General features: G+C 49.3%; 9 protein-coding genes across 9 annotated transcripts; 5 read left to right on the top strand and 4 right to left on the bottom strand.

Moving 5' to 3' along the window:
* Positions 1 to 108: 108 nt before the first annotated feature.
* N7518_008711 (TBC domain-containing protein) lies at positions 109 to 1,465 on the bottom strand (the record flags this gene model as incomplete). The annotated part of the gene is made up of 3 exons (XM_057189638.1): positions 109 to 989; positions 1,044 to 1,175; positions 1,240 to 1,465. 3 exons carry the CDS (start codon positions 1,463 to 1,465, stop codon positions 109 to 111), a joined length of 1,239 nt encoding a protein of 412 aa, XP_057041341.1.
* Positions 1,466 to 2,716: 1,251 nt separating this feature from the next.
* thtA lies at positions 2,717 to 6,729 on the top strand (the record flags this gene model as incomplete). Its single annotated transcript, XM_057189637.1, has 5 exons — positions 2,717 to 3,195; positions 3,254 to 3,368; positions 3,422 to 5,006; positions 5,076 to 5,248; positions 5,302 to 6,729. 5 exons carry the CDS (start codon positions 2,717 to 2,719, stop codon positions 6,727 to 6,729), a joined length of 3,780 nt encoding a protein of 1,259 aa, XP_057041340.1.
* A 513-nt stretch (positions 6,730 to 7,242) lies between these two features.
* Positions 7,243 to 10,536, top strand: N7518_008709 (putative mitochondrial translation initiation factor IF-2; the record flags this gene model as incomplete). Its single annotated transcript, XM_057189636.1, has 3 exons — positions 7,243 to 7,665; positions 7,752 to 10,228; positions 10,293 to 10,536. 3 exons carry the CDS (start codon positions 7,243 to 7,245, stop codon positions 10,534 to 10,536), a joined length of 3,144 nt encoding a protein of 1,047 aa, XP_057041339.1.
* Positions 10,537 to 11,223: 687 nt separating this feature from the next.
* Positions 11,224 to 12,041, bottom strand: N7518_008708 (rhodanese-like domain-containing protein; the record flags this gene model as incomplete). The annotated part of the gene is made up of 2 exons (XM_057189635.1): positions 11,224 to 11,616; positions 11,742 to 12,041. The coding sequence occupies 2 exons, from the start codon at positions 12,039 to 12,041 to the stop codon at positions 11,224 to 11,226; spliced, it is 693 nt and encodes a 230-aa protein (XP_057041338.1).
* An 869-nt stretch (positions 12,042 to 12,910) lies between these two features.
* On the bottom strand, positions 12,911 to 14,696 carry erg5 (C-22 sterol desaturase erg5; the record flags this gene model as incomplete). Its single annotated transcript, XM_057189634.1, has 4 exons — positions 12,911 to 12,946; positions 12,997 to 14,245; positions 14,306 to 14,456; positions 14,528 to 14,696. 4 exons carry the CDS (start codon positions 14,694 to 14,696, stop codon positions 12,911 to 12,913), a joined length of 1,605 nt encoding a protein of 534 aa, XP_057041337.1.
* Positions 14,697 to 15,463: 767 nt separating this feature from the next.
* N7518_008706 (signal recognition particle subunit SRP68) lies at positions 15,464 to 17,426 on the bottom strand (the record flags this gene model as incomplete). The annotated part of the gene is made up of 3 exons (XM_057189633.1): positions 15,464 to 15,974; positions 16,039 to 17,172; positions 17,236 to 17,426. The coding sequence occupies 3 exons, from the start codon at positions 17,424 to 17,426 to the stop codon at positions 15,464 to 15,466; spliced, it is 1,836 nt and encodes a 611-aa protein (XP_057041336.1).
* A 444-nt stretch (positions 17,427 to 17,870) lies between these two features.
* On the top strand, positions 17,871 to 21,818 carry N7518_008705 (putative translation regulator (Cya5); the record flags this gene model as incomplete). Its single annotated transcript, XM_057189632.1, has 1 exon — positions 17,871 to 21,818. The coding sequence occupies one exon, from the start codon at positions 17,871 to 17,873 to the stop codon at positions 21,816 to 21,818; it is 3,948 nt and encodes a 1,315-aa protein (XP_057041335.1).
* A 743-nt stretch (positions 21,819 to 22,561) lies between these two features.
* Positions 22,562 to 22,813, top strand: N7518_008704 (Nucleic acid-binding OB-fold; the record flags this gene model as incomplete). The annotated part of the gene is made up of 2 exons (XM_057189631.1): positions 22,562 to 22,633; positions 22,658 to 22,813. 2 exons carry the CDS (start codon positions 22,562 to 22,564, stop codon positions 22,811 to 22,813), a joined length of 228 nt encoding a protein of 75 aa, XP_057041334.1.
* A 314-nt stretch (positions 22,814 to 23,127) lies between these two features.
* N7518_008703 (MCM DNA helicase complex subunit MCM3) lies at positions 23,128 to 26,101 on the top strand (the record flags this gene model as incomplete). Its single annotated transcript, XM_057189630.1, has 7 exons — positions 23,128 to 23,200; positions 23,259 to 23,277; positions 23,331 to 23,382; positions 23,438 to 23,484; positions 23,539 to 23,644; positions 23,704 to 23,967; positions 24,026 to 26,101. The coding sequence occupies 7 exons, from the start codon at positions 23,128 to 23,130 to the stop codon at positions 26,099 to 26,101; spliced, it is 2,637 nt and encodes an 878-aa protein (XP_057041333.1).
* Between the last annotated feature and the right edge of the window lie 388 nt (positions 26,102 to 26,489).

Raw genomic sequence — 26,489 nt, 5'->3', positions numbered from 1 at the left:
GCGATCCTCAGATATAAGGTTTTTTATTTTGTTTCTGTCACTTTTTCTCATTATTATACACATGCAATAGCACTAAGCATCCGCGATATCTGACACGTTGGCTTGAGATTAAATCCAGTTTCGGATTGCCCTCTGAATTCGGCCAACATAAGACCAAATCGAGGTGTCGAGTCCCTTTTTGCGGATATAGAAAGATGCAGCTCCAACCAAGATAGCCAGTACCACAGAACCCACAGAGCGACGGTGGCTCCATAAGAAATCCATAGCTCGTTTCCTGCGTTCTTCGGCCCGAATCTGTTGGGATTGCTTTTCAAAAAAGTACATCGCGTCTTCTGGGGTGTACTTGCGATGTGGGTCTCGTGAAGTCTTGAGCACGCTACACCAGGGAATATGTTTCCAGGCTCCAAGCGGCAGGGATTCCGGCGGGTGGTTATCAAAGAGCCGAGCCGCATGCAGAATGTGTCCATCAAGATCAAGTGGGCATGGCAGCTTAGAAAGCATAAAATGAAGCATCTCGGGTTCATACACTGGGATTGCCAGCAACTCTTTTTTCCTAGACAGGATCATTGCTGCGAAGAGGTAAATTGCAACCACAGGTTCGCGAGCTAAAACAAAGTCGAAAACTCGTGAGATATTGCTGTACTCTTGAATATCATGGGCGTATAGTGTCAGTGTAGCTGCGAGAGCGAAGAATGGTTCAGTATTGTCAAGGTGTCGTCTTAGCTCAGGGTCTGTTGTTTCGATGATTGCAGGAATGAGATGGAGATGTTTCACGGCTGGAGACAGCGAGGGTAGCATATAGTCACGTATGCGGAAAAGGGATATCTGTGCTACTGCTGGCACGGCCTGCTTTTCGCCTAGTACCAAAAGAAGAACTTGGACTATGTCGTGATATCCTTGGAAATAACAAAGCATAGGGTATTCCCTTAGCACCTGGGTGATCAGGTTTGATAGCTGCTGTTTCTTTTTCAACATCTCCTCCTCGGGAGCTAGACTCCATTAATATCCAAAGTCGTCTTGTATGGAGAGTTTTAATAGCATACCTTTTGGGTAATAGACAAATGATCGGTTGACGTCGAGCTCTACTTGTTCCTCATCGGCATGTCGTAAAAGTTCAGTACTTGGAGCCGTATCAAACTGTCGTATTTGTTCGTCGCAACGTAACAAAATAGGCCCTGTTCACCAGTTAGTTGAGTCTATGTGTATTTTTACCTTCTTTAAACCGGAATATATACTCACAGGCTATCTGTCTCAAGTCATCTTCAAGTAACCCGCCTTCTGAAGTTGCATGCACAGCCAAGGCTTCCACATCGCGCGCTGCACATGCTTTGCGGATGGCTTTTGCCTTTTCTGCTCGAGCCATCTGTTTTGCTGTTGTATCCAATTTGAAGTTGTTTGAGGGTTCCTCTGATGCAGATGTGTCCTCAGAGCTGGGATGACCCGGTTCTTTTCCGGTATCTTCCATTCTTTATGCGCTAAGACGTCCTTCTCAGGAGATCAAGCAGCTAATATGCACACACACCAGAAAATATGAAAGTTATCACTCGGTTTGTTTTTCAATCTAAATGAATAACGTTCAAGTTGTGCGTTTTGGATTTGGCTCAATAACATTGAGAGGTCAATCGGATATAGATCGACCGGAGCCTTTTCACTGGACAACGAAACGACGTGTCCAAAGCAACGACTTAATGCCAAATATGTGAGAAAAGGCTTTACCTTTAACAGTTAAGGTCCCTTTGAACGTGAACTGATGAATGTCTAGGCATGTATACCCAGACGTGGAAAGTCTGAAGTCAAAGGCGGCGGAGTCCCGCTTGGCGGCCTTAGGCATCCATCGGCAGCCGCGACATGTTTTCCCCGATAACAACATTCGCTCAGTGTTAGGCTTAGGCACAACGCTCCGGTTTATGCTTTTCGGTACTCATCGCAAGATCTCGGACACATATATTTGTGTACCGTGTTGTGCGCCCTTAGAAGCCCACAGTCTCTGGGGTTCCGACAGCTCACCAACGGGCGGTCATTGCATATCTCCGGGATTGGCTTGCTCTGCTAGTGACAGTGTTAGCTCTGTGGCAAGTAAGGAATTGCTTCCTGGAGCTTGGAAACCAATGGAGCTTGTGTCAGGCACGTCTTCGAGAGCTGATACTACTGTACAGCGTTCGGGCAAGCTGTAAGTCTCACATTGACATTTGTTCCTCATATGTGGGGTACATTGGTTAATAAGATATTGCAGGGCTTGTCTGGGACACCCTTGACTGTGAAATCACTGTCAACTGCCTATACTCTCTTCAGGCTCTAGTTGTGCATCGGATATCAATTCACAGCCAGTATCGCATTTGGCAGTCGATGCATAAATCGCATTCGAGACATTCCACTCTTTGAAGTATGAAGACAAGTGGACCTTGCAAGCATCGAATTTAATTACCATATTTCTCGAATATAGGAAGTTACAGGGGCGGTGTGCAGTTCAAACAGATATTGGGGCTTGTTGCGCCTCAGGCTGGCTCTTGATATTGCCTATTGCCTACTTTCCTTACTCATTCACTTACGACTCCGCCTTATATCTTCCATTTCCATCCTTCATCTCTCTCTTTCATAACAATCTTCAAGTTTCTTCATATCTCTTAACCCCGCTACACGCCTTTGGCTTCAGAATCACCTTCTCATTTGCTCTAATCTGTTGTCGGTTTCTTGTGAAACCCACTCAATTACTGCAATGTCTGGCAACCAGCCCGTTTCGCGTTCGACGTGTCTGACTGGATTGCTTACCCAGCCACTGATCCCCAGTCCTGTCATCAACTGGATTCTTCCAGCGCGTCTTCGAGATAAAGACCACAACGATGTTGTTTTCATTGGAGAGCGGCGAATTCAAATCAAGGAAGCCCTGCCCAATGGTCACCTTCAAGATGTTGTCGAAAAATCAGATCTCGAAGGCTCGCTCATCGGGGCAAAAGTCATCAATGTAAGCACCCAGTTGCCTTGGGAAACTCAGGCTCCATCAAGCTTGATGGCTCACCCTCACGACAAAAATCAACTCCCACCTCAAATTCTTTTCCTTGCTACGGACTCAAATGAGCTCCTTTTCATGTACTACTCAGAGATTGGAGATGGCCCATTTGTTTCCTACAGTCGACCTTTGCCCCGCGATGTCAACATAGCCGACAAGTATGGCAAGCATATAGCTGTTGATCCCAAGTAAGTATCACCCATTGCTAACTCAGTTGGATCGACGAAAGCTTACACCATGATCCAGGTCGCGCGCGGTTGCAGTCAGTGCGTCGCGTAATTTCTTCGCGGTCTTGTGGTTAAAATCTCCCGGCGAACTCCAGATGCAGATGGCCCAGGGAAAGCTGAACCCAATTGAATGTGTATGTCCCCGCCATATTCTATTCGTCATTTGCCTGATACTAACAATCAACAGGAAAGCTTCGTACAAGTGGAGGGCGATATCCTGTTCATGGAATTCCTTTACCCAAAAGACATCAACGACAAACGGACCATTCTACTTCTTCTCGTCTATAAACTTGGCACAACACGGTCTGTGGTGTTTGAATGGGATGAAGCCAGTATGCTCAACCGCATGATTCCCAAACACACCTCAATCTTTCTGCCTCAGGAAGACCAGTTGCCTAGCATGGTCATCCCTTTGGCTAAAGAATCCTCCTACCTCCTGATTACCACAAATTCCATGGCAATGTACACACCCAATTCCTCGTCTCGTCCGATGCGATACCCACCAATCATTCCCGATGCCGAATCGTCCGAAGCTGGACTGTGGACTCGCTGGGCCAGACCTTCGCGGAACTGGATGTACAGTCAGAGGTACGATGGAATATTCCTTTGTCAAGAAAAAGGCTGGATCTATTATCTCGAGTTTGGCAACGATGGTGAGCTCGAAACCCAGACTTCTCTGGGTCAACTCCACTGCGATGTTGATACGGCATTTGATATTCTTGATATGGGCCATGAAGGTGGTGACTTCATTCTCGCTGCTGGAAGCCAGGGCGATGGCGGTTTGTTTGTCCAGGAGGCACGGGATCACCCCAGGTGTGTTCAGCGATTCGTCAACTGGGCACCAGTTCCCGATGCAGTTGTTATTCCCTCAAACACCTCAGGCATCTTCAAAGACACTCCATATGAACACGATCGGATATTTGTCTGCTCAACCTCTGCTTCAGGCAATGGTGCTATTACCGAACTTCGATACGGCATTGAGGCTCAGATTGGAGTCTCAGCCGCATTAGGTGGATTGTCCAGCATACGTGATATGTGGGCTGTGTCACTCGGTGCTAAGGATTCAATATACCTACTAGCCTCCGACCCGCTTTCGTCGTTGCTCCTTCATACGACTCCCGACATGAGAGATGGCATTACTGCCCTTGAGGATGATACAGGCTTGGACATTCAACAGACTTTGGCAATGGACTCTACACCTTCCGGTGTTATTGTTCGAGTCACAGAAAGAGCTGTGCACTTTTTTGTCCCTACTGATTTCTCTCTCAGCAGCTGTGTTCAACATGACCCCCTTGTATCTGTCACGGCAGCTATTGTGGACGGCCCAAGTTCCACTATTGTCATGACTACAAGAAGTAAAAAGGGAAATTTTCTCCATTTTCTTCGGATAGTCATGACTGAAGGACGTGCCTCCCTATCTGATCATGAAGTTCCATACCCACTCCAAAAAGAGCCCATCTGTATCTCCCACCAGAATTGGGGGGGGGTTGGCTTCATTTTCCTCGGTACCAGCGATGGTACAGTGCTATCATTCGAGGTTTATAACGAGACTGGTGGAATCAGACAACATGCCGACACTCGTATCTTAGTCGGAAGTGATACTGCAAAAGACATGTCAGAAACGATTGAAAGCCTCGCTATTATCAAGACTATCTCAGGCGGTAGAAGCCACGCGCTCCTTTTATGTGGGTTTCGAAGTGGCATACTTGTTCCATTCAATGTAGATACAAACGCCGTTGATGTTCATGGTGACCCTGTATTCGGTTTCAAACGTGAGTCGTCTTTAGTTCAGCAGATTGGTCCCTTGCATCCCTTTCATTAACCAGACACTTTCCCTTCAGGCTTGGAACAAAGAGCGCCACACCATCTTGGGCAAACATCAATCAACCTCAAAGCCCACAATAATTTTGCGTTGTTTACATGCGGAGATGATTTCTGGCGTGTGTCATGTGCCCCGAATGGCAAGGACTTGGACTGTTTCTTGTCTCGTGTTTGGGTTACAGATCAAAACTGCGTAAGTTATATCACATCCTTTCCTTTTGAGCTATGGTCTAACATTCATGCCAGCCCGCATACTTTCCTACCAGGTTCAGCAGCTTCGACCTTGTCGATGTAAGAGATCAAGAGTCAGGGATTCCAACTACATACATGTTTTGTTTTGCGGATGGTCAGCTTCTGATATGCTCTCTGGATCAAGAAGCAAAGGTCGTTCCCCGACGCATCGACATTCCCGGGAATCCAAGCAAGCTCACCTACTCCGATCATCTCCAAAGTCTCATTGTTTCATATTCTGTGACCGAGACCGGAAATCAAGCAAGTCCTCTCGATATTTCCCGCACGGCATGTGTCGAGTTTGTGGACCCAGACAGACAGTCACCAGTGGTCTCTACCGATAGAAACCTGGTTGCTCAAGGCCATATCCCCTGGAGACCACATGGAGCTTCTGGTGAGAAAATCACATGCATTTTTGACTGGATGCCATACAAGGATGGCAATGCATACCATCTTATCGCAATTGGGACTTCGATCAGTTTGCCTCATCGACCCAATAACCGACAAGGTCGATTGATGCTCATACAAGCGTCTCGAGATGCCAACGATCCTGGGCAGATCACTTGCATTGACAAGCACACACAATGGTTTAAGGACCCAGTTTATGCCATGACGGCATACGACGATAGCTTAATTGTTGCCGCTGGCAACAAATTCTTCACGGTCACCTCACGAAATTCTATGACGAAATGGGTTCGAAACATCACAGCTACTCTTCCATCCCCAGCTGTTGAGATGACAATGCACGGAGGCATGATCTATGTCACCACCTCGAGACATTCTCTGCTGGTCTACAAGATTTCAAATGGGGATATCCTGATGCACGGTTTCGACCCAATGGCACGCGATGGTTTGTCGCACACTCTATTGGCCGGTCATGGAGTTCAATCGGATCTCCTTCTTGTGAGCACCCGAGGTGGAGCTACCCGGGCATTCACAGACCTCGATCAACCAGGTGACCTTGTGCCTCGTCCGACGGCCAATCTCCCCGTCTCATTGATCAAGCTCGCTCGAGGCTACAGGTCTCCAGCTGTGCTGACGACCACTAAGACCTTCTATGGTTTTGGTATCAATGGATCGGTCTACAGGCTCTTGTGCCTTGATGCGAAGGAGTGGCACCTTCTTCGACTTCTGCTCAATATATGCCTTAGGGATGAGGTCATCTGTCCCTCCCTGTCCCGCAGACATCGCTACCTTGATGCAATCTCCCAGGTCGAGAACAGTATGCACATCGACGGCAACATCCTCGCTCGCCTTGTCAGTCGCGGCTTGAAGCACCTGGATGAGGTTCTCCTGGCGTGCAACGAGAGTCAGTTCAAGGACCTGACCCCTGAAACAGTGCATATGTTCTTTGAGGCAGTTCGGGACGTGCTTGGGGTTAATGAACACCATACCCAGGCGGTTTTCAGCTGGCTTCGGCATATTCTACACGTTGAGATCTAAGATATGAAGAGGATTTGGCCAGGGTGAAGAAGTGTGGAGGACCAAGCTTGGAGGGCATAGCCCTGGAGGTTTGAGTCAAGTTGTGAGAGTGTATCTATGCCATAGTTAGATTAAAATGTTAGTATTAATGTTCGAAGTTCGATTCCTGGTAGCTTAGCACATATGCGATATCAGAGATCCTAGAAAAAAAAGCCCTTGACAATATGGGGCAACTCAGATAGGTTTGTGGTTGTGGCGATTAGAAAGTCAAGTCCGATGCCATATTGTTCCCCACCGGCCATGATTCTTCCCGAAATTCTTTTCCCTTCCCACACCCCTCCCTAGGCCCACGTTACAGAGAGCTCTAGTATCTCTCGCCTTTCATTCTGGGGATTGTCCTTTTTTTGACTTCTGACATCCTCTCCCTTAATACGTGTGCGTATTACTACAAGTCGCAAGTAACCGGTTAACTCCGTTTGTGCGCCCACACCACTCCAATCGGACCAACAAAATCCCCAAGGGAAATCTATCGCAATGGCTCCCAAGAAGAAGAGTAACAAGAGACAGGAAGAGGACTGGGAGGCTGATCTCGGCGAGTCCGTTCCCGCCGCCGCTCCCGCCGACGAGCAGCCCCAAGAAGATGCCAACGAGGAGGCTGCGCCGGTCGGTGGCCTTATGGCTGCTTTGAGAAAAAACAAAGCCAAGAAGGCTAAGAAGGGCAAGACCAATGACTTTGTCGAGGGTGAGGATGCCGAGGGTGTCGATGCTTTGGCTAGCAAGCAGCCCGAGGAGGATAACTTCGATGATGACGATGTCTTCGCTGGAAAGAAGACCAAGCCCATCAAGGAGGTGGTTAAGCCTGCGGCGGAAGAGCCTGAGGGCGAGTTCCGAGTAAAGAGTAAGAAGGAGAAGGAGCGTGAGAAGAAGGAGAAGGAGAAGCAGCGCAAGAAGGAGCAGGTAGGTTTTTACATTTTTTGCCATGCTGGAAATACGTGCCGGGTGTCCAGCTCATTTACTAATCGGTCTTTCTCTCGTCTACATAGGCTGCCGCAAAGAAGAAGCTCACCCCTGCTCAAGAAAAGGCCGAAGCCAAGAAGACTGCCACCGCTGAAGCCAAGAAGGATGAAGCCGCCGCCGCCGCTGCATCTACCGCAGAGACTGGCAAGAAGAAGAAGCTCCCTCCTCACCTAGCAGCCCTTCAGAAACAACAGGAGCTTCTTCGGAAGCAACGTGAGGAGGAGGAGCGCATTGCAGCGGAAGAGAAGGCTGCCGCGGCCAAGCAGAAGCTCCTCGATGAAGAGGAAGAGAAGAAGCGTGCAGAGGCTCGTGAGCGCAAGAAGGAGAAGGAGCGCGAAAAGAAGGAGCAGCTACGCAAGGAAGGCAAGCTGCTTACCAAGGCTCAACGAGAGGCCAAGGAGCGCAATGAATTGCGCATGCAGCAGATGATTGCCGCTGGTGCCAAGGTTGCTGGCTTAGAGGAGGATGGCGAAAAGAAGCCGCGCCCTGTATATGAGAACAAGAAGAAGAGGGCTGGCAAGAAGCAGGAAGAGGACCTCGAAGCCGCCGCCGCTCGAGCCCAGGCTCAGCGCGAAGCTGAAGATCGAAAGAAGGCGGCCGAGGAGAAGGCCAAGGCTGAGGCCGCCGCCGCCGCCGCCGCTGCTGCTGCTGCCGTCACTCCTACGGAAGAGGACGCCATTGAAGACTGGGAGCAGGCTGCCGACGAAGATGTCAAGGACAGCTGGGATGCGGAATCTGATGAGGAAGAGAAGCCCGCTGAGGAGGCACCCGCCCAAAAGGATCAGAAGAAAGAAGAATCCGGCTCCGACTCCGACTCCGACTCCGACGATTCATCTGATGAAGATTCATCTGATGAAGAGCAATCCGCCAACCAGAGGGCCATTCAGGCGAGAAAGGCCGAGGCTGCGGAGCGGAGAAAGCTCAAGCACGAGGAGGCTCTGGCGGCTCGTTCGAAGGATGATCTTCGATCCCCTATTTGCTGTATTCTTGGTCACGTCGATACTGGTAAGACCAAGCTGCTTGACAAAATCCGACAGACCAACGTGCAGGAGGGCGAAGCTGGTGGTATTACCCAGCAAATCGGTGCCACTTACTTCCCCGTCGATGCTCTACGCACAAAGACCCAGGTTGTCAACAAGGATGGCAAGTTCGAGTTCAAGGTCCCTGGTCTGTTGATCATCGATACCCCCGGTCACGAGTCCTTCTCCAACTTGCGATCAAGAGGTTCCTCTCTCTGCAACATTGCTATTCTTGTTGTTGATATCATGCACGGTCTCGAGCCCCAGACTCTTGAGTCTATGCGTTTGCTGCGTGACCGCAAGACTCCTTTTATCGTCGCATTGAACAAAATCGATCGTCTTTATGGCTGGACGAAGATTGATAACAATGGCTTCGAAGATAGTTTGGCTATGCAAAACAAGGGTGTTCAAAACGAGTTCCGCACTCGTCTTGAGGCCACCAAGCTTGCTTTCGCCGAGCAGGGTTTCAACTCTGAGCTGTTCTTCGAGAACAAGTCTCTGTCTCGCAACGTATCTCTCGTTCCCACCTCCGCCCACACCGGAGAGGGTGTTCCTGACATGCTGAAGCTGCTGACCAGCCTGAGTCAAGAACGTATGACTAACTCGCTTATGTACTTGTCTGAGGTCGAGTGTACGGTTCTGGAAGTCAAGGTCATTGAGGGTCTCGGTACCACCATTGACGTTATTCTATCCAACGGTATCCTTCGCGAGGGTGATCGCATCGTAATGTGCGGTCTCAACGGACCTATTACAACCAATATTCGTGCTCTTCTGACACCAGCACCGCTCAAGGAGCTGCGTCTGAAGTCCCAGTACGTTCACAACAAGGAGGTCAAGGCCGCCCTTGGTGTGAAGATTGCTGCCAACGACTTGGAGCACGCTATCGCCGGTTCTCGCATGCTTGTCGTCGGCCCTGATGATGATGAGGAGGATCTTGAGGAGGAGGTCATGACCGATCTGGAGAATCTGCTGAGCCGTGTCTCAACTGATCAGCGTGGTGTCACTGTCCAAGCCTCTACCCTAGGCTCCCTTGAGGCTCTCCTGGAGTTCCTCAAGGTTTCTAAGATCCCTGTTGCCAATATCTCCATCGGTCCCGTTTACAAGCGTGATGTCATGATGGCTGGTACCATGCTTGAGAAGAATAAGGAATATGCTGTCATGCTGTGCTTCGATGTCAAGGTCGATAAGGATGCAATGGCCTATGCCAACGAAATCGGTGTAAAGATCTTCACCGCCGACATCATTTACCACTTGTTCGATAACTTCACTGAGCACATGGCTCAAATCACAGAGCAGCGTAAGGAGGAGGCTAAGCTTCTTGCTATCTTCCCCTGTGTCATCAAGCCCATTGCTGTCTTCAACAAGACAGACCCTATCGTCATCGGTGTTGATGTCATTGAAGGAAGCCTGCGTCTCCACACTCCTTTGGCTGCGGTCAGGACCAACGCCGCTGGTATAAGGGAGATCATTGATATTGGTAGAGTGTAAGTTTTGGTTCTCTGGATTTTTTCCCCCTTTTGTCTGGTTTCTAACGCAATCGTTTCACAGCACATCCATCGAGCGCGATCATAAGGCTGTTCCGGTCTGCAAGAGAGGCCAGCCCTCCGTTGCTGTTAAGGTCGAGGGTCCGAACCAGCCCATGTATGGTCGTCACCTCGAAGAGAAGGACCAGCTTATCTCGCACATCTCGCGTGCTAGTATCGATACCCTCAAGGAGTTTTACCGGTCCGAGGTATCCATGGAGGAATGGGCTCTGGTCAAGAGGCTCAAGCCCGTCTTCGACATTCCTTGAATTCGGTCTTAGGGCTTCCTTCCGGTGTGCGGTGTCTTCATATCAAGAATCGTTAGCACCGGACCCATTCCAGCCTTGCGGTACCTATCCTCAAGCGAACTTACGATCAAATTCCAGTAAGTGGCGAGCTTTGTTCTCCGTCGGCCCTCATGGCCTTCGGTTCCATCATAGCCAGTTTGGAGGAAACGAATCGAAATTTACTAAGCTATGACAATTGCTATCGAAAAGCGGAAAAGTTATCCTATTTTGATTACGATTTGAACATACAATGAATGACCATGACTTGATGGGTGAACAGCGAGGGAGGTCGCTTGTACATGATATAGGAAAAGCAAGGCCTGGTCGATACCAGATCTTTTGTTTCTGTTGTTATAGTGGATTGAACTGATACTATTCAAGTATTTGCATTAGCGAACAGACATTTGGACTACCATGTAGTTGATCTTTATCTTCAACACAGAAGCAATTTACCAGTTTAGGAGCTAGGGAGATCTGTTTCTTTTTTAGCAGAGACCAAATCGAACGGTTGCTTCACAATATCAGAATAGACCAGCTGATCTACTCTTCAAGGTCATATTCAGCATTATGTATGTAATATGTACAATCCTGTTCTCAACCGACCAGATCACCATTGTCTATCAGACACTCGGCAAATGAGCACTATTTCAGCATCAAGATTTCCCCAACTCAAATATCATCCCCCTCCCACCTCTCAACCTTCCCGCCGTGTCTCTCCCAATCCAACCAACTACCCATATAAACCCCGATATTGGCAGGGTCATATCCAGCCTGCACGGCCATATGCGCTGCCGTCTTAGCCCGCACACCAGCCTTGCAATAAAAGACCATCTGCGCAGGCTCGCCCTCGCTCTCCACAGGATCAGGCTTGGGGAACCCGAACCGGGTCTCGAACTCGTCCGGGGTGAGGTACAATGCATCTCCCTGTGATGCTAGCGGGATGCAGACTGCAGACGGGATAATACCCGTACCTTTGAGCTCGGCAGGCTCGCGCACGTCGATGAGGATTATGGGCTTGTGAGTTGGGGAGTTTGGGGTTGAAGATGGGAGGGCGGCGTTGATCTAGATTTGGTTTTGTTAGCTTATTATCAAGGGATTTATGGCTGGTTCATTGTGGTTTTTGGTTCAAATAAAGAAACAAATGGTAGAGGAGGAAGAATGACTAAACCAGTCTGGAGAGTACATACATCTTCGAAGCCCCATTCCCGGAGTTTGACTGGGCTGACCTCATCGCTGTTCCACCGCGTCTGCGCCTGGCCCGGAGTCTTGGTGTTCCGGCTTGCCTTAGCTTGGATGCTGCATGTTGATGCCAGGCGGCTGGGGAGGACACGGTTCTGAGGAGAAGTGACCAGTCTTCTTGTCGGTGCGGAGAGAGCTCGGTGCAAGGCCGCGGCTGGTGATACCGCACTGCGTGCCGAGATTCTGACTACGGCGGAGGACAACACGACAGCAGATCGCTGGATCTTTGATGGCAATGTCGAAGCCATTGTTTCAACTCTGGATTTTGATTGTCCGCGGAGGTGAGGAGTTATTACATCTCCGAACGTAACCTCGGGACTGTGATGTCAGTATCTGCCGTGCATGACCGCCTACTAGTTTAGGCTTTTGCTCGAGGCATTGTACAAGCTTTGTCGAGCACTATTGGGACTTTTGGTTGGTTGGGACGACTCGGTTGATTAGATTGTGACTAGGAAGTATTATTTAGCAGTTAATATATGTTGAGTTTGAGTTTTGCATAGAGATGGCACAGATATCACAGATATATAGTGGAGTATATATCAAATAAAAACCTGTGATTGAGAAATTCACTAAAACAATATATAGAATGACGAGTCTGGTCCCTTCTCAAGACTGAAAAAAGCTATATTGACCCTTAACAGATATCAGTTTTATGATTATGGTAGAAACCTCTCAAAGAAACCTGTAAACTAAGAAGAAAGACTAAAGAGATAAAGAGATGAAGTATATGACTAGTTGATTCAAGCACACGAACAGTTAGATAACATGTCATAATATTCAAGCAGAGAAAGATAATTAATATTGTTCTAATATGCATGGCTCTAGGAGTAGTCACTCTGAAGAATTGAAGCAAGAAACCCCTGCGACCCCTCACGGGCAATAGGTAATCATAATCGCAGCGGGGGCTCCTTTGGAAAAGGGTATGGAAGGTCTCTCTAAGAGAAACATATGTTAAAGACTTGTCCTATATCGAGCATGCATCGAAGTCGAATGAGAAAGAAGAAAGTGTCAGCGGACCATCCCAGCCCCAGGACAGGAAGGCATCATAAGTCCTCTGTCCAGAAAGTGTGGCTGGGTTCCAGCTTTGCTTTTGGGTTTTGTACAAAGAGGAGAGAATTCAAGGGCGGGCGCGGAACGTAAGAAGACAGTCATCCTGATATATATTAGTGAATTGATCAGGGCAGAAAATAAGCTTGAACATACCTGAGGGAAAATGGTGGCAAACACCTTGATGTCCTCGGACTCGGGAGTAGGTGTGTGCTCCCAGTCCATCACCATGCTGGCCTTTCCAATCATGGACATTAGGGAAAGCTGAGCGTAGGTCTGACCCAGACAGTAGTGGGGACCTGTACCAAAGACCAACCAGTTCTTGGTCTGCTGCTCAGCGGTACCGGTGATCCAGCGGTCTGGATCGAACGAGTCGGCGTTGGGGTAAGCCTCCTCGTCGTGGCATGCGGGCCACACGGAGGGAATGATCATCGAGCCCTTGGAGACGGTGACAGTCTCGCTGATAGGGAAGTCCTTCTTGACCAGGTAGGGAACCATGATGACAGGGGGGCGGTAGCGCAGTGTCTCCTTAACGACGGCGCGGGTGTAAGGCATTTGGTCTAGCATATCCATGGTGGCGGGGAGAGTGCGATCACCGTTGCGGATGTTAAGGTTCTCTTCGCGGACCTTGTCCAGGATCTCAGGGCGGTCGGCCATCAGCTGGAACAACCAGGTGGAGGCGGCACTGGTTGCATCCTGGGAAGCGAACAGGAAGGTGAAGATAGTCTGGGCAATTTCGAAATCGGAGAATTCACGAAGAACCTGGCTAGGCTTCTCTGAAGAATCGACCTGAATTCCCTTCTCAATCTTCTTGCGGTATGCGGCGGAATCCAGCTGGGCCTTAACCCAGGCGTCCATGATACAGGAAATCTCGCCACCGGCAGCCATACGGGCCTTGGACTTGGCAGCACACTTGGTGAACTCCTCAAGTACCATATCAGCGGCTTTCTTGCCGTACCAGGTCTTAGTGTAGGGAAGGATAATAGGGAAGTTCACCAGCTCAAGCGCGGCAGTAATCAGATAGTAGTCATCGGCAATTTTCTGGACGCCCTCATCAGTGATATAGTAACCGACAAAGGTACGACAGGACAGAGCGCACATGAGCTCGCGGAACTCGGACATCCAGGGGGTCGGGGTGAAGTTGGTGGCGGCGGACTTCTGGAGGAATTTCTCGTTGTAGGAGTTGAAGACCTCCTCGGAGCGGGGGAGGTACATCGCCAGAGCCTGGCGAGTGAACAACCCGTTCAGACCCTTGCGGTAATCTACATGGGCTTTGCCATCCAAGAAGACCCAATTGGTCTTGCCGAGAAGCTTGTGCGCGGCATCCACGACACAGGGCTTGACATAGCCGGGCGAGTTGAAAATCTTCCGGGACATATCACGAGTGGATGCAATCACGACGAACCTTGGTAGAAAGTGTTAGAGAACAGACCCGAAAGAAACAAGTACATCTGGGACTTCTCACTTGTGGAAGACCGACACACAGCTGAGGTCTCCGCTATCCCATTTCGCCTTGTATTCGGTGAATTTGGGGTTGACTGATTGGAGGAATGGGCCCATAAAGGGGATCTTGTACATAGGGCCAACAATCGCACCCTTGAGGTAGTGGTATTTGACTGCAAATAGGGGGTCTGGATTAGTTTCAAGACGCGATTTCAAAGGCCACACATGTCGCATTTGCACTCACACTGATCATAGATGACGGCGGCGACCAAGAAAGTCAACAGGCCCTTCCAAATCGTGAAGCCATCCAATACGGTGGCAATGAGACCGGCCGGCGCGAAAAGTTGGGGCGAGACCGTCGCATCCGCCGATGGCGAGGCAAAGCTCCCGGTGAAGTTGGCCATGTTGACCATACTGGGGAGTCAACGGAGTCAAAGTTCCGGGCAGGAATTGAAGAGAAAAGTAATTGCTAATGAGAAGGGAGGACCGAATCCCAGAACAAAAAGGGAAAAAAGTGAGTGGAGAGAGAGGGGGAGAGAATTGACTGGGGCTCTCAGGGGCGGGAACGCCAATTACACGGAGGCCCCCGGGATGCTCAGCATTAGCCCATATCAATGCATAAATAGTTTGTGTTTCGAATGGTTTACGAAATTAACATTCAATAGCTTCTGTAAGATTGAAATGTTATGATTTTATTGATTATTTGTACAGAGATATTCTTATGCTCAAGTTATTATTTGGACAATCTCTGCTTAGGCCCATAGTCCGGGGGTTCTTAGTACTAATCTCCGAGCCGGACTTAATAGTATCGAAGATGCGCAAAGATAACGAAGTCACGAATAGCCTAGAATGAGATATGTACATAGTATGGAGTACGCACAGCTACACATACAATAGGACAACTATATATGTACGTACTCCGTTTGTATCTTAAAATACAGACAAGTCAGCGCAACGCCATATCACAATTACTCAGCACGACGTGACCCCGGCTAGAGAATTCCCGAGAGTTTGATCGGCGCTGATTGGTTGAACGTTGATTGGCTGAACATCATGTAAGGGCTCCTATATGCACGTGCTTGTGCTTGCTACTACAACGTACATGTCGTACTACTTATGTTGTACATATTCACGATAGGAATCAATGGGTATTCATAACATGGCATCTATGTAAGAGGCTTCAGCGACCACCGAAACCAAACCATCCACGACGACCTTTCGTTTCTTCTTCCACGGGACCTTGGGCTTGAGCTTGTGTCTGAGTCGGAGCCTCCTGTCGCTGACCACCTTCACGTGGGTAATCAATGTAGTTCCATGCCACATCAAGGAACAAGGGCTTGACAGGAATCGGCTGCATTTGTGGTGGATACGGTACCAAATTATTGAGGTCTAGTCCAGATCCTGCAAACTGTTGCAGTCGCTCCACCACTGGCCGTTGGCTCGACTGTGACGCCTCTTCCGCAGTCACCTTCTCCAGAGTGACAAGTCCACGATATTGAGCAACCAGTTCTCGCAAGGTTGACTCCAAGGTACTCGCTTGCACTCGGGATACGTCGAGCTTTGGGACATCTTCAGCATCCGTTGCTGACTGGGGGGTAACGGAAGCGGCAAGGTTCAAGGCTTGGGAAAACAGCGCAAGAGCCTCCTTTGACCTCGAAAGCACTCCGTGGGATCTTCCTAAAGCAAGACATCTACAATGAAAAAAAATTAGAGATGAGTTGCGAGAATCGGTGAGGATCATGGTGAGAACTATACCTGAGGGCACGGAAGTAGTGCCGCTTTGCCTCTAGACCCTGCACAAAGGCCGAGTCGGCCGCAACACCCGGAAGCTCGAGAATAAATTCCAAGCTCTGGAGTGTTGAATCATACAGGACGACCCGCTCACGGAGTCTATTCAACTTCTTGCCATTGCCTGTGGTGTGCTTCGCAGTTTCCTTTCCACTTGTTGTGGGTTGTTGTTTCTCAAATGACAAGCCGTCCCTTTCTCCACACAACACCCGGTTACGACCGACCCGCCAGCCAACCAAACTGTAATTCACTGCGGTTCGAGTGATTTGCAGGGCCTGCATTCTCTTATCACTGGGATCAACACCCTCACTAGCCAAGTCATCAATGGCGGATTTCGTTGCATCGACAGCATCCTGACTGGCAATAATCACGTTGTCATACGCAGCAGCTTTCTCCTTAGCAGCGGCGGACTTTCCAGCATCTGCCAACCAAGTAGTGAGCCGAGCCTCCGCGGCTGAAGCAGCAGCTAACGATTGAGAAATCGAGGCGTCGTCCAGTGGGACAGTCCGCGCCCTCCAAGTGACAGCTTGGGGCAATTCCTGCACTTCTCCCTCTGCAGTGCGTCGAGTACCGGCTGCTTCTTCAGCGAGACAAGAGGGGTCGATCTTCTCAACCTCAGCGCAAATCTCCGAATCCGACGGGAAGAATTCAATCGCCAGTGATGATGTGGGTTTGGACCGGGGAAGCTTCATCTGATAAGCCGCGTATCGGAGACTAGGGTCAACAGTCCCCGAGACCAGGTCCCGGAAAGCGTCTTTCTTGACCCTTTGACCTAAAGCTGTGTAAATCACTCTTGCGATGGAATAGTCCCGGAGACACTGTTCCCATCTCCGCTTCTCAAGCCACAGGGTGCCAGAAATCATCGCCAAATAAGCCCGAGACTCCAGGATATCCATATCACTTGCCCCAGAAAGCGATTGTTCGTGAAGCAGCGACACTAGATGCTGTGCATACCCAGTGGCCTTGTTGAGTCGAGAAATAATGTGACGCCGAGCAGCACCAGAGATGCCCTTTGCGGAAGTATCTGCGGAATGTGTAGACTTCATGTGCATTGCTTGCGCCCAAGCTCGTTCGGAACTAAGAAGCAAAAGATGTACATATCTGACGTGGGTTAGAAACTAATCGAAAGAGTAACTGGGAATGGAAATAGGGTAAGCAACATACGACACATTGCTTCCAAGATTCTCAGCAGTCACAGCTGGTTTGGCAGTATACTTGCGGCCTTTGACAGTGGCCTGACCAAGCTTCTTGCGGAGTTTCTGCAGTTTTCTGGTAGTGTGCGCCCGGTAAGCATTGTAGTCTCCCACAAGGAGCGCCTCCTCTCTCTCTTTGAAGATGAAGTCAGTCACCTCCATGACACTTTTCTGTCTTGTTCCTTTATTTGGGGTCCTAGTGATGAGAATGTGAGGGACACGGTTGAAGTAGTGGGCTCAGCAAAGGCGGTGAAACCCCGGCAATTTCATGCACCTCCGAATCTTTTGCGTTGTGTTCTCCAAGCTTATGGGACCTCGGATTTAACATTGTCTCTTTGTTCAAATCAAGGTGCTTGGACCTTGATTGGCAATTTATGTCCGGGACCTGTGTGTGAGCAACATTGTGTTTCACAAGCCGACGAGTCCGGGCTTCCTTTCCTGGTACGAATGGCACCACCAAGCACAACATGCTCAATTGCTTGCCATACTCAAAGTTAGGACATTTTGCTGACAGAATAATTATCTAGGCAGAGCTTTTGAACCCAATACAATACAGACGACGGAATTATAGCGGCATCTTACCGCTTGAGACTACGATTGAGGGTGATGCTCGAACGTGCAACAAGCTCCCTCGAGAACGCGGGACGGCGTTTCCTTCAAGACTCCAATGGCGTGATCCGAAACGGAAGCTGTCTCTCTGGTCATTTTTGGAAGCATACCGGCGTTGGAGCGAATGCTCCTCAGTGGTTTATCGCGCTTTTGCAGGCGTCAGGCCAACGATCGTCCCCCGTTCTTAGCACTCAACACGAAAGCAGAGAGTCAAGCGATGGGATAGGGCCATCACTCGAATTCTTATATCCTCAGCAGGCTCAAACTTTAGTAGCTTCGCGTCTGCCTCGCTCCCAAAACAGGACTGGGTTTCGGAGGAGACACTTGAGCTTTTCAAGGTCTTATGTTTCTCTTTCAAGTCTTTGCCAAGCTCCATCAGAGGCTTCATCCAGACATGAATATGCACCAAAGCTGGCGCAAGTGCCTCAAAATCCAGAATCTCTCGATGAGGACGGTGAAGCGAGCGCATCCCTCCAGGCGTTCCTTCAGGAGAATGGCAGCGAATTCGATAAAGCTTGGGTTCTGTACGTTGCAGCTGGATGTCCGTCGAAACTCAAGTCTGCACTCTGTGCTTATATGAGTAAATCACCCAAAAAAAAGGATCAACGCCGAGCATGGACACTCTTCAACGAAATCGCACCCAAAGATCGCACCGACTTAGACTTCAAGAACATTATAAAATCACAGATTCTGTCGCTACCCGAGAAAAGACCCCAGCATTTGGATGAGATCTGCCAGGAAGCCATTTCCACTCCATTTGCCCAAGAAATCATCTCGCTGGGCCTGATGCACATGATGGCAAACAGACAGTGGTCTAAAATTACCTCACTCTGGAAGAAGCTATTGGCGACCCGTGCGAATGAGCGACCACCATTGGACTTTTTTCTGGATCGATTTGATCGATTTCACTTCCCTGATTATTCCCTTTCGAGGCATCTCCTTGCTTTCACTGCGCACCTGATAAGTGCCGGCACGGTTAGTGCAGCAGCAAATGACTTTTTGCGCCGTCTAATTGAGCGATTTATTAGCTCTGATGACATGGTCATATCCACACCGATTCCGACTTTGCTTGAACTGTTGCACAAATGCCGTCCTCTTGGTCTCTTGACCACAAGACACTATTTCAATTTGATACAAGTCTTCCTACAATCAGAGCAGAGGCCGGAATTAGTCAAGTGCATTCTTGTTTATCGCTACTTTCGTTCAAGATTTCCGGATGAAAGGATGCACCTCACCACTATTCGTGCTATTACTCAACGCGTGGTGAAATTCAAGATGACCGACAGCATGCTATATTTTTTGGACGAAGAGGCGCACTTTGATGAAAATAAAAGACCAAGCATGTTGTCATACAATGAAGCCATGAGTGCATTTTCACGGATTGGGGATGTACGAACTGTCCAACACCTGTTTGATAGGTTCCTGGCAGATCACGGCCACCCAAAGTTTCATGGGTCGGTGATCCCCCTTCTTGCCGTTCACGCGCGGTTAGGTGATGTGCGCGAGACACGGCGACAATTCGAGCGAATTCCTACAGAATTTGGTCTCCCGGTGAACACAATTTGCTGGAATATACTGCTTCTGGCGTACACTACTGCCAAGGATTTATCGGGTGCTCTTTCTATATTCTCAGAAATGCGAGAAAATAAAGTACCCTCCAACTCGTACACATTTGGCACACTGATGGCGATTTTCGCCCAGCGAGGCGACGTCGAAGCAATCCGTCAATTGCTCAAAGAGGCGCAGAAGAGTCGAGTACAAATCACGAGACCAATGATTGAAACGGCCGTTCAAGCATACTGCAAGAATGGGCAATTGGCCCATGCAGAAGAGCTTATCGCACTGAGCTGGGATTTAGCGGTGGGAGGGTCTCCCTTGCGAATGTGGAATTTTCTTCTAATGCGGTATGCATTCAGGGTATCAAAGTTTTCCTTCCGCCGTGTCCTTGACCGCATGGGACGCCTAGGATTGAAACCGGATGACATGACTTACGCGGCTGTTATGCTTGCTTATGTCTATGCTAAGCAGGTGGATCGTGCGCAAGCTGCCCTCAGAAAGATGCATGAAGCTGGTTTTCAAGTCACCGAGCACCATTATTCCATTCTCTTGCTTGGATATGTGAAGGAACGGAATCGTGATATGGTGTATGTCATCTCCCGCGAAATGCAAAAACGCTTCGGTCGAATCGGGATGGAGGAGAGCCTTTTGAGCCTGAGAATGCAGATTGCGAGAGACGTGGAGACCGCAAAGGATCTCGAAACCCCCATTGAAGATATCGTGTTGGAGAACGCAGAAAAGACGCTTGCTGAATCAATCTCACGATTCAATGCCAATCCATCGCCAGCCAACAGTCGATTATCTAGACCGTTAGAGGGCTTTGCTGTTGAGTCTTTCACTGCCACGCACTATCAACGGCTGATCGACGCATACGGCATCGTAGGTGGCGCCAGAAAAGCACTCGAAACTTTTACTCATTACATGCAACTCAGACGAACCGCGGGATTATCGGACGGCGATGATTTGAAATCTTTACCGATTGACTTCGTCAAAGCCGTTATGAATGCCTTTTTAGAAACCCAGAACTACGAGAAAGTGGAAGAGTGCTGGAACAGTATTATCGCAAGTGCAAACAAGGCAGCCGGTACCTGCGATCTTGACAAACTCTTGTCAGCACCGTCGCCGGAGTCAACGCTGCCAGCACCAGACGTGTCCTCTCTCCCGTCAATTTTTTCAATGTCCACTCAAGCAGAAAAGCCCAAAATCATTCCTGCTCAACGCTTCATCCTGGACTATCCACTTTCGCTTTACCTGCAGTCGTTGGCTCGCCGAGGCATGTTCGCGAGAATGCATCAAGTTGTAGCCGAAGTTCAGGCAGCAGGCTTTGCATTGACTGGTTTCAACTGGTCAACTTACGTTAGGACGCTTGCGACATCTGATCATTATCCTGACAATGTGGAGGCATTTAGACTTTTCGAAGAGAAGTTCATTGTTCATTTCCCTGGTTGGTCGTGGTTTCTCAAAGGATATGGTGTGAGACCACTTAACGCCCCCGTGACAATCCTCCACCTCGAAGGTCGCGCGGGTATCACCAAACCTCGCAGGATGATGGGAAAGTTGGCCCGGAAGCATTGGCGCAAAATCGACCCCGGTTACATGCACCCTCATTACCCCACCATGGTGCAACTAGCCAACACATTGCAACAGCTCCGGCAAACCAGTATTACGGAGGGGAACGAGCATCTGGCCAATCTCTACAAGATTGCGCCACAGACTGTTGATGCCCTTGCCGCGATGCCAACCGTGGCTGATAAATATCAGGGTTCCATACTTCGCGGCAAGGCGGCAAAACGCGATATCCTCCCACGCCCAACCCATCTGTCCTCCTCGCACTCTGGTGCTCTTGGCCCTAGTCGCGACATGCATGAACGCACCTTTGATGACGCGACTAAGGAACCTCTCGTGTTGAGAAAAGACCAACATTCCGAGCCCGCCGTCAACAATTTAAATCTTACTGGCTTACTCGCCGTTCACGAAGAGGGATTATTCGGCCCGTTGGCGAGCATCCTTCCTCGCGAGGACCGAGTTGACCTGGAAACTACAGTTCACGAGTATCGCGTTACGGCGCAACAGTGGAAGGACCGAATCAAGCATTACCACGAGGTTATTGCTATGGCGCTCAAAGACAGGGATATGCCACGCGCCGACGCCCACAAACGACGTTTGGTCAAGTTGCTATATTCCGACGTCAAGAGCCCGACCGCCAAACGGCAACTGTTCGACAAGGATAATCGCAAGTGGAAGCTACAAACCCCTCCCTACCTTATGTTCAAGCCCATTGCCGGGCTCCATGTAAAACCCGGGCGGACGTTAGCGAAGCGAGCGTCCGAACGACAAAGATACAAGGGACCCTGGACGCCCAGGGAAGACCAGGGCGACGACCGTTGAGCAGCGTGCTCCAGTCCATGTATAGTGATTGTAATTTTAGCTTGTTTCTATATATCATATTTGTACAATACATCAGAATTTTCCACCTTTCATTGGACATCACTGGTTGAATACCTCCAACTACATAGTTAAAAGTCTTTTGTACCCTCCTCTTCTAGGACGGAGAAGGAAGTAGTATTATTAGGCCAAACGTCCGTAACCACATGGCAAGGAGTAGCTCGGTTATACATGTTGATGTATGTACATCTGGTAAATATTATTGTCGGACAGTTACTAGCCTATAATTTGTGAGTAGAATGGTGCATTTTTCACCACGCAGTAGGTAAACAAGAATTTAAACATTAAAAAGAAGTATGGCTAGCAGAAAATTCAAGAAATAGCAGAAAGCCGATGCTTAAGATCTCGGGCAGGGTACAATCCCCTAATGTATAGGCTATACCAATCCACCAGATCTATGTCTACTTGATTGAAAAATAATGATATGGTGGAGATATACGTACATATTTGAAGGTACCTTTTGTATACGCATCCCATAGAAAAGGTACATCTTGCATCAGACCCATGAGGCCGAACTCCCAGAGGAGTTGAGCAGGGCGTAGGGCCAAGTATTTATTTTGACATGGGACAAGGAAAATTACGAAAGATCGTTTTGAAGGGGAATTTGAATAGTGAGATTATTTTCATTGTGGGTAAATAGCCATAAAAAAAAGGCCAACACGCAGCGCTCCATACCATCAACCAGAATGGAAGAGGACCTTTCAGACCTCCTCGACACCCACCAGGACCGACCGACCGAAGTCAGACATCGAGACCAGGTCAAGATCATCACCACTCCCTAGACCGAAACACAGACACTGCGGACAGCACGCGTGACAGTCGAGGCGGGAGTAAAAAGGTTTCACTTTAGGGCATCGAGGACATGTAGTCATCAGCAAGGGTGGAGATTCTGTGGCTCTTTTAAAGAGTTTAGAAAGGGGACGTCTACTCTAAAGTGATTCTTTGAACTGTAGAGGAAAGGAATGTTAGCAAAAAGTTCAAAATGCCATGTTCAGCGAGGAAAACCAGAAGGTTTCCAGCTGTTGGGGGGAGGAGAACGCACGTAGAGTCGCTTGAAGAAAAGAAAAAGGACCGGGGGGATGGCGGCTTATATAGCCAGTGAAAAATTATTTGCTGACTCAGCACGGCACGTGGTACCCGGGGGACGCGCCTTCCTCGCGTGCAACTTCACGCGTTCCACTTTAGCAAATCGGGAAATCCCAATCGGCCCTCCACTCCCTCCTTCCTACCACACTATATTGCATCACACACCATGGACGGTTTACAACTACGTGATGAGGCCGCGCAGGATCGCGTGCGTGCTGCAACTGAATTTCTTGACCCTAGTAAGTCCATTGAGTTATGTGTTGTGGTCCCTTGAGCTAACAAAGTTCTTTTTTTCAGATGATGCACGGGCACGCAGGTTCGTCGACCTCGAAGATCAATGTGATATATATATCTAACAGGCTGGAACAGTTATCGAGCGGATATTGTGGTTATGCTGAACAAGGGTGCGCGACGATTGACAGTGCGTGGATCTGCGAAATTCCCTGCTAGTAGGAGATGCTGATGATTTTGGACAGGTCAGCATCGATGATATCAGAGCACATAACCGGGAGCTTGCCGATGGGTAAATTATTCCTCGACACCAACCGAAATTGGGTTCACCGACTAACGGGTATAGGCTACTCTCTTCGCCGTTCGATTATTCACAAGCCTTTGATGCAGCTTTGAAGGCGGTCGTTAAAACCCTACCCGGTCGACCACTTAAAGAATCTTCAGATGAAGCGGTGTGTATTAGGTTCTCAATGATTCTTAGCAGACATGGAACGTCTAACAATATCAATAGAACTACTACTGCGCTTATGTTGGCGCATTCGGAGAATTCTCTTGCAATCCGCGCACATTGGGCTCGGAACAATTGAACCACATGGTCTCGCTCGAGGGAATTGTGACAAAATGCTCTCTGGTACGCCCCAAGATTATCCAAAGTGTCCACTACGTCGAGAGAAAGGATCGGTTTGTCGCCAGAAAATATCGTGATCAAACTATGAGTGCCAGCGGTGCAACTAGTTTGAACGTTTACCCCCAAGAAGACGACGAAAAGAATCCGGTGAGTTTAGCCTGGACAATCTCACTCAATCATTTGAAACTAATGATAGAATATCTAGCTTATCACGGAGTACGGCTACTCAACATATCTCGACCATCAGTCGATCTCTATCCAAGAAATGCCCGAACGTGCCCCGGCAGGACAATTGCCCCGAAGTGTCGATGTTATCTTGGACGACGACCTCGTCGACACTGCCAAGCCTGGTGATAGAATCCAGTTGGTAGGTATCTACCGTACCCTCGGCAACGGAGGTAGTGGCTCGTCGACGTTCCGCACAGTTGTCATGGCGAACAATATTGTTCAGTTGTCCTCGAAGAGCGGTGGAGGTATTGCGGAGGCTGTGCTTACGGATACCGATATTCGAAACATCAATCAGATTGCCAAGAAGAAGAACGTGTTTGACTTGTTGTCCAAGTCTCTGGCTCCCAGTATTTACGGGCATGACCACATCAAGAAAGCCATCCTCCTGATGCTTCTAGGTGGAATGGAGAAGAACTTGGATAACGGAACCCATCTTCGTGGTGATATCAACATTCTTATGGTTGGTGATCCGTCCACTGCGAAGTCCCAGCTTCTTCGTTTCGTATTGAACACCGCGCCACTGGCAATCGCGACTACCGGTCGAGGTTCCTCCGGTGTCGGTTTAACTGCTGCTGTCACCTCGGACAAGGAAACCGGCGAACGTCGATTAGAGGCTGGTGCTATGGTTCTCGGTGACCGTGGTGTGGTGTGTATTGATGAATTCGACAAGATGAGTGATGTCGATCGTGTCGCCATCCACGAAGTCATGGAACAGCAGACCGTGACAATTGCCAAAGCCGGTATCCACACAAGCTTGAACGCTCGCTGCAGTGTCCTTGCAGCAGCCAACCCGATTTATGGCCAATATGATCCCCACAAGGACCCGCATAAGAACATTGCTCTCCCCGACTCTTTGCTTTCTCGTTTCGATTTGCTATTTGTCGTGACCGATGATATTGAGGATGCCCATGACCGAATAATCTCAGAGCACGTTCTACGCATGCATCGCTACCGCCAGCCTGGCACTGAGGAGGGTGCACCCGTTCGGGAACAGCTCAATCAAACATTGGGCGTCGGAAATGAAGATCGTCAAGATGCCAACGCGCCAAGTGAAGTTTTCGAGAAGTTTAATGTGATGCTCCACGGTGGTATGGTCAACGCTACCAATGCTGGCCGCCGCCGTGGCAAGGATGTGGAAATTATTAGTATTCCCTTCCTCAAGAAGTATATCCAATACGCCAAGAAGCGAATCATGCCCGTCTTGACCAGGGGTGCTGCCAACCACGTTATCGCTGCATACTCTGCTCTGCGAAACGATGAACTCACCGGCAACAAGCGTCGCACATCGCCCATCACCCCTCGTACCCTGGAAACACTGATTCGTTTGTCTACTGCACACGCCAAAGCTCGCCTGTCTAATCGAGTTGAGGAGAAGGATGCTAAACATGCCGAGGCCATCCTGCGCTTCGCCATGTTTAAGGAAGTAGTCGAGGATGAGCGCCGGAAAAGACGCAAGGTGACCACCTTCGATGATTCCTCCGACGACAGCGATGCCGAACTCGACGACAACTCCGATGATGACGCCACTGCCCGCGGCACCTCAACCGCCACACCGGGTAGACGTACTGGCACAGCACGCACCCGCGGTATCGCAACGCAATCTAGTGGTCCTGTCCCAGACGAAGACGAAGACCCAGACAGCCTATACACAGCCAGCCCTCGCGCTCAACGCTTGCGTTCGAGCCAGACAGCTCGCACTCAAACCCAAACCGACTCTCAGATGTCAATGGCATCCTCAAAGCCAGCCTCGCAACTCATCGAGTCCCAGACAGACTCGCAGTCCACTTCCACAGACGTCCCGATCACCCCTGCCCGCATGACAGTCTTCCGGCAGACTTTGGGCCCGCTTATGGGCAAGACTGTGTTTAGAGACAGCGATACAAGCAAGATTGATGACTTGATTAATGCTGTTAATACCGCCATCCGGGAATCGCCTCAGCTTGGCGCTTCGCACGTCTTCTCCCGCCCTGAAGCTATCCAGGCCTTGCGAGTCATGAATGACGACAATATCCTGATGTATCTGGAGGATGATGAAGATGTGTACCGGGTCTAATTTATCTGGGTTATGTGGCACTGTCTATACTTCTCTTCTCCGTCTGGTAATAGCCAGGGGGGAGAATGCTGGATCTGTCTGCGTCCAGTTTTACGAGCATGCTTTCTTGTCTTTGCATTGGGATTGATATCAGCATGTTTTGTTTTATTTTGTGTTTGGCGTATGGGATGGGTTTGTGAGGAATACTAGTGGGTGGGCTCAATACGAGAAATATGAATGAATACTCGATCCTTGACTTAAATCAAGACCTGAATGGTAGTACTAGGCTCTTAGTCCACCTGCAATTGTAATGCAATGCCACGCTACGTGATTGATTAGCAGACACTTGTTTATTTGACACTATAAGATGCATTGGAATGGGAGTTTTCCAAAGGAACCAGATACAACG

The sequence above is a fragment of the Penicillium psychrosexuale genome (assembly GCF_028828465.1).
Source record: "Penicillium psychrosexuale strain IBT 29551 chromosome Unknown utg000004l, whole genome shotgun sequence".
NCBI classification, from domain to species: Eukaryota; Fungi; Ascomycota; class Eurotiomycetes; order Eurotiales; family Aspergillaceae; genus Penicillium; species Penicillium psychrosexuale.
The sequence above is the reverse complement of the archived record's forward strand: the minus strand, read 5'-3'. Positions and strand labels throughout refer to the sequence as shown.